General features: G+C 37.9%; 1 protein-coding gene across 1 annotated transcript in view; it reads right to left on the bottom strand.

The window, feature by feature from the left end:
* Positions 1-1,437: 1,437 nt before the first annotated feature.
* Positions 1,438-7,373, bottom strand: part of LOC115217322 (zinc finger protein 841-like) — a 20,331-nt gene continuing 14,395 nt past the window's right edge. Inside the window, exon 3 of the mRNA XM_029786975.2 lies at positions 1,438-4,940. Within this exon, the coding sequence (XP_029642835.1) occupies positions 2,824-4,848 (2,025 nt within the window). The 5' untranslated portion in view covers positions 4,849-4,940 and the 3' untranslated portion in view covers positions 1,438-2,823. The remainder of the gene's footprint in view (positions 4,941-7,373) is intronic.

Genomic DNA, 7,373 nt, shown 5'->3' with positions numbered 1-7,373 from the left:
CTTCATATTCCAACGTCGTCGACTTTTGCTATTATTCTTTCGGGGTCGATACAATCGACTTACAGCTACAGTAGAAGACACTTGCCCAAGGTACCAGGCAGTGGGACTGAACCCAGAACCATATTGTTGGGAAGTAAGTTTCTTACCACTATATATATATATATATATATATCTTTTATCTTGTTTCAGTTTCTATTATGCGGCCATGCTGGTGCACCGCCTTGAAATTTTAGTCAAATAAACCCAGTACATTTTTTTATTTTAAGAAGTGGTACTTATTCTATCAGTCTTTCTTTTACCGAACCGCTAAGTTACGGGGACACAACCACACCAACATCAGTTATCAAGCGGTGATGGAAAGGGGGAAACACAGACACAAAGGCACATATACATATATATACATACATGCATAATTACGACGGGCTTGTTTCAGTTTCCGTCTACCAAATCCACTCACAAGGCTTTGGTCGGAAGCTATACTAGAAGCTATTATATACGACACTTGTCTACGGTAGCACGCAGTGGGGCTGAACCCAGAACCATGCACTGGAGAAGAAAGCTTCTTACTACATTGCCACGCCTACGCCTATATATATATATTTATATATATTTAAACATATATGTAAATTTAAAATAATAAGGGTGAAAAATTGAATATTAATTTGATTAATATCAATTTAAAACCAGTGGTCTAGCATATTAAAATCTGAAGATTCAGAAACATTATATTACATACATATAAAACGAAGACTTTTGAAAGATAACCCCAAGTGTAATTGGTAGAACTGTATACATATTCAATCTCATGCAGACGTTTCGTCTATAGTTCTCCAAATTATATTTTCAATGACGATCATACTGAAGAGCTGCGGACAATTACGTAAGTAATTTTGTGTAAGTGTTAATAGCGAAATTAGTTTATGATTAATCTATATTTTGTATCTTTTCATTTGCCTTGCTCGCTTACGTCTGGGTGTTCGCTAAATTTTCTTGAGAACATTCCTTTTTATTGGTAAGACCATAGCGGATCTACTTCTGGCATAATGGATGTCCACGTAGAGATCCTCCATCTTGTATATATATATATATATATATATATATATAATATATATATACATACATCTTTGTAAAGGATCAACAAAGGTATATTTGACGCGCAGGGAAAATGGAAAAGTATCTGACGTTTGGCGCTTACGCTCTTGGATAGAAAGAAATAAAGAAAGAGAGAAAGAAAAGTAAAACGAGTCTGGATTAACTGCTTCACGTGTGGAATATATATATATATATATATATATATTATATATATATATATATACAGATATATCTGTGTGTGTGTGTGTGTGTATGTATGTACACATGTATGTGTATATATATGAAACAGTAAGTAATGGTAATGAACTCAAAAGTATTAGAAAAATAATAATAAAAACATGATAGTATGTTCAACCAATCATTTATACCATATTTATATATATATTTATATATTTATAATATTTGTATACAGAATTTTACACACATCTTTACTGTCAATGATATTTGAGCCACATTTCATTGTGGCAGTAACTGTAGTAGTAGTAGTGTAGTAGTAGTAGTAGTAGTAGTAGTAGTAGTAGTGTAGTAGTAGTAGTTAGTAGTAGTAGGTTCTCGTATCGCATGGTTTTTGTTTACCTCTCCCTGTCATCACCTTCATCACCATCAACAGCCTGTTTCTTTGTTCTGTCTTACTTCTGTCGTGTCTCCTGCCTACGTCATGATAACTGTGATGATGATGATGATGATGATGGCGACGACGACGACGACGACGGTGAAGATGATGATGATGATAATGATGTCGACGATGATCGTTTTAGTATTCCTCATTGCTGAAATCATCATCATCATCACCATCATCATCATCATCATCATCATCATCATCATCATCTTCATCATCATCATCATCATCATCATCATCATCATCATCATCATCATCATCATCATTATCAGTGTTCTACTCGTTGTCCTCCTTTCCATCCTCTTCCTTCCCTTATTTTCTTCCTTTGCTCCTCCTCCTCCTCCTCCACCACCACCATCACCACTATCACCATCATCGTTATCATTGTGATCGCTATGGCTGTTATTGCATATAACGAATGCCAGTGTGACCGGAGAATTCTTACTCTTCCCCAATACGTAATATAAGAGTACCATGTTAAGCAATCACAAGTGTATTTTGAGCAACATATATAAAGTCGTCGACGGCAATATTTCGTTCTTGGAAATACCTGCAGTCTGTGTGCTGCTCTTTCTAACGTATTTTTATCTCACCTTCCACTTTTCTCTTCATTCTTTTGTACTTGTTATTCTTCTGTTCTTCGCTTTTTGTTTTTCTATTTCCCCTTTACTTGCCTTCCGTGCACTCTTCTTCCTCGTCTTCTACTAATAGTACTACCACTTCTACTGCAATTACTACTACTACAACTACTACTACTACTACTGCTACAGTTACTTCTTTCAGTTATTATTATGAATCAGCATATCTTTGTATTTTATTTCTGTTTCTCTCATTTCACTGCCATATTGATGTTGCTTCTGCATTTGTGTTTTGGGGGAGAGTTTTTGTAATGGTCATTATTGTTATTATTATTATTGTTGTAATTGTTTTCAAAATGTTTGAAAATAGTTTTTTTTTTACATCCATCATTTGTTTTTGTTTTTGTTATTTAATTTATCTTTGTCTTTTTTTTTTCTTTTAAATTAATTACTCACGGACTGAAATGCTGGAAAATTTAAAGTACATAATTTAAAAAAACATAGAAAAACTTCCAACAAACTAAGAGAGTTTAATTATATCATAGAAGATATTTTGTGTAATAGACTGGTGGCTGAGGAATTAAGGACGAGAGGCGAGAGCAAAGAACGATGACACGTCAAAGGATTCTGTGAAAGAAGAGCTGTCGGCCGTGAAAAGAACACCGCTGCAGCTTGGTTTGAAAGAGAGGATTGTGCAGCTGCTGCTGCTAGCATACTGCTTGTGTTTGGTGCTGGATTTGTTAAGTTTGGATGCGAACTGTGATGCAAACCAGCGCTAACATTTCCGGGTGGACTGATTAGTCTTCCGCCGAACGAAGAACCGGAAGATGGAAGTGAAGCACCTTCGTGTAATTTTCGCATATGTTTCTTTAGGTCGAAATTTCGACAAAACCCTTTACCGCATATCTGGCAGGTGAACGGTTTCTTTTCGTTGTGGGTATGCATATGAAAAGTGAGGTTGTAGATCTGGTGAAAGGCCTTGTTGCATACAGAACATTTGAACTGTTTTTCGGAGCTGTGTGTCAATTTATGATTTTTATAGTTACCTTTCTGATGGAACCCTTTACCGCAGTACTCACAGACGAATGGCTTGTAACCCTGGTGTATACGCATGTGTGTGTTCAGCGTGGAGCTCCGGTTAAAGGCCTTCCCGCAAGTGTTGCATTTGTGTGGTTTTTCCGAAGTGTGTATAATCTTATGACGGCACAGAGTACTGGCTTGTCGAAAACCTTTACCACATACTTTACATATGAATGGACGAGCACCAGTGTGCACAGGCATGTGACGTGTTAGGTTATAGTGGGCATTGAAAATCTTGCCACATTCAGGGCACGTGAACGTCTTCTGTGTCTTTAAACTGTTTTTCTTTGCTACCAAAGATCGCCCTGCCATCAGAGAAGAACTGTTGCTGGTATTGGCAATATTATTCGGCGATACCAAAGCTGAGTCCGGTGAACCGACGGCAATTGTTGATTTAATACTAGATCTTCCATCTTCTCCCTGCTGACTAGAGTTACAAGAACTGTTTAAGCTCTCATGTTGCTTGGAACTCGTAGAGTTCGGCGTCAAAGCCAATGGAAGAGCAGAAGCATCCGAATAAACGTTACTATTTTCGATAAAAGATTTTCTTTGCGACGAAGAGCAATGTGCATTTGGTGTTAGACTTTGTGGACTTTTCCATACACTACTACCATTCATGCTGTTACTATTTACGGAGCACCCGCTGCTTATACCATTCTCAGATACACCACTGCCGATAATGGAATCTTTGCAGGCATAACCTCCTACGTCAACAATTAAATTTTTATCGATGGCTGACGAATATCTGGATGCATTATGATGTAATCCCTGAAAACCTGTATTTTTAAACATATTGAGAGTCTCCAGGTTTCTGTCTTTTCTGATGGAGTTCGAATTAAATAAAAAGGGATATTGCCTAAGTATTTGTGTCTGGTAATCATTTACGTTAGCGTTTCGAGGTAACGGAAACGCTGGATGGAGGTAAGGTGCATAAATAACTGGGTCCCTATAATCTGAAGGATTACTAATTAAGTTTAAGCCTGCCCGTCGTTGGAGATCCGTATTAAAGAAGATACTTGCGTATGCAGATCCATGCATTGACGGATTAAACACCGATGTTGGAACCCATAACGAATCGATGTTTTTCGACTGAGTTTTGTAACCATTGTGTCCACTGACCTTAAGAGTGTTGTTGCTGTTATTGTTGACGATATTATTGGTGTTGTTAATGATGTTATTGTGAACATTATGATTATTGTTAGAAGAGTTAATGTTGTTGCTATGATTGTTGTTGATACACACGTTACTGTTGTTATTATGTTGGTTATTGTGTAAATGCTGTTGTGGAGATAGATCTTTATTAGTCCGCTTGGACGGCGTAAATTCCATAATTTTCTCAATGGAAAATGTCAGTTCAGCTTTTGAGTTTTCACTGTTTCTATTGGAAGGCATATGCCTTGGAAGTTCCTTTTTGATCAATACTGACGAACGAGGCAAGCTACCCTCCATACTTCGACCGCTGCTACTCTCTTCATACATTTTCAATAGCTTTTCTGGCTTGTTTGTGAAGGAAAATATTTTTCAATTTCGATTGGTTTCTTGCAAAATCTCACTTGAGTAGATAGAAATATCTGCAAATAAAATTAAAAAAATGGAAGTTATTAAATCAATCTATATATGACACACACATGCCTACGAACATACATACACACAAACATACACACACACATATATATACACCTTTATTCTTTTATTAGTTTTAGCCCTGGAGGATATGGGCATGGTGGAGTACTGCCTATGCTATTGGTATTACTCCAACAGAAATTGGTAAATAAGGCTGTTTGATGCCAGTGCTCTTAATTGCGTTTCTTATGTGACGTCGATTCACATGGAATAGCAGATGGTTCTTTGCATATATATATATATATATGTGCGTGTGTAGCATTTGGTAAGCAGTAGTGTCGTTGAGTGTATCCAAAGAACTAACGAATGACCCATTCCTGGGGGACAGGGGCCTATAATAAGGTGACCGTAACTCAATGTCAACGATTTCGTTCTCGCGAAGGATTTGGGCTATTTTTGCCAACGGATTATGAAAATGTACTTCACTGCGCTGCTGTTAATATATTTAAAACACAAGGCTCCCATTGAGCCCTCTAACAAAACATAAAACCATTCTGCCTGGCCCAAATGAAACTTTTATTACGTATAAATATTATTGCTTGGCGTCAAATGCCTGAATGTCATGATTCTCTGATGTTCCTGATTCAATCAGCCCTCATTACTCTCCACATTCCTCTTTATCATTCTGAAATCACAAACATCCCGACAGTGTTCCCTATAATCAACTATAACGCACACGCGCACACGCACCACGAAAATTGGCCTACATCTGCCTAAGTCGTAATCCTATATTAATTATCTTCACATTCCAACGAATCAGCTTCTCCTGTCGTTTTGACCAACCATTCATTTGTAGTCTGAGATTTCCGATAATTCTAGTCAATCATTGATCATATAAAGCTCGAAAAGAACACGATGAACAGCTAATTCAGTGCAGTTCAATAAACATCAAAGCTGCTAGGCTGTAGTGGCGAACAGTTGCTATCTCCCAGTGTTTCCAAATGGCCACAGAGCTGGTGCACATACCTATCGAGCTATAATATGCCATACACATGCTTCCACTTCACAAGTTCAGTTGGCCACACACATGTTTGTGTATGTGTGTGTGTGTGTGTATGTTGGGTTTGTTTCATCTGAGGTGAAGTTATGTGGTTACACAACAGCATAATGAAGAGACATTATGCGTTTATTATGGAATCATTATTATTTGAAAGCAAGTTGAAATAGCTTTGTTTCCCTGTATGCACGTATCAGCGAATGTAAGGGTGTGTATAAGTGTCTGTATGAATGTACGAGTTTGTGTGTGAATGCATAGGTAAATACATTCCTACGTACATAGTCAATACATATACATACATACATATATACATATATACATGGAAAGATACATGCACATACATTTACCTACGTACGTACATAAATATATGTAAATATATATTCCTTTATCTTATTCTTCTACTTGTTTCAATCATTTGATTGCGGACATGCTGGAGCACCGCCTTTAGTCGACCAAATCGACTCCAAGACTTATTCTTTGTAAGCTTAGAACTTATTCTATCGTTCTCGTTTGCCGAACCGTTAAGTTACGGGGACGCAAACACACCAACATCGGTTGTCAAGCGATGGTAGAGGGACGAACACAGATACACAAATAGACACACACACACACACAGACACAGACACACACACACACACACACACACACACACACACACACATATACGACTGGTTTCTTTCTGTTTCCGTCTACCAAGTCCATCCAGAAGGCCTTAGTCAGCCTGAGGCTGTAAGCAGAAGACATTTGCCAAAGGTCCTACACAGTGGGACTGAACCCAGAACCATGTGGTTGGGAAGCAAGCTTCTTACCACATAGCCACTCCATATATATATGTGTGTGTGTGTGTGTGTGTGCGTGTGTTTGTACGTATCAACAAGCGTGCGCTCGACAAAATATATTTTATTTCACCCGAAGCTTGAGAAAGAGGAAAAATCTCAACACAAATGTAAAGAGGTGTTTTTTATGGGCATTAGGAAGTTCAAAGGCTTACGATATCTAGTAGTTTCATTCTTGGAATTAGACTAGAGAGAGACATGCTCTGTGTTTGTGTGTGTGTGTGTGTGTGTGTGTGTGTGTGTGTGTGTGTGTGTGGTGTGTGTGTGTGTGTGTGGTTAGTGAACATGGGGTAGCATTTTTCTAAGAGAATATTTTCTGCGTAATTATGTGAGTGTTGGTGGGTTGGAGTTAGACAAAATGGGTGGGCAAGATTAACGTTACAGGTGAAGTGTCCCCTAACAGAAATATGCTTGGCTAGTTTAGCTTGGCACCTTGGGTAAATGTCTTCGACTATAGCCACCGGAACACGAAAGCCCTGTGGATGGATTCGGGAAACAGAAACTAAAAGAAGCCCACTGTATAAATGTATACATATATATACATGAGG

The sequence above is a fragment of the Octopus sinensis genome, linkage group LG11 (genome assembly GCF_006345805.1).
Source record: "Octopus sinensis linkage group LG11, ASM634580v1, whole genome shotgun sequence".
NCBI classification, from domain to species: Eukaryota; Metazoa; Mollusca; class Cephalopoda; order Octopoda; family Octopodidae; genus Octopus; species Octopus sinensis.
Note: the sequence above shows the minus strand (reverse complement) of the source record. Positions and strands in the feature narration are given on the sequence as shown.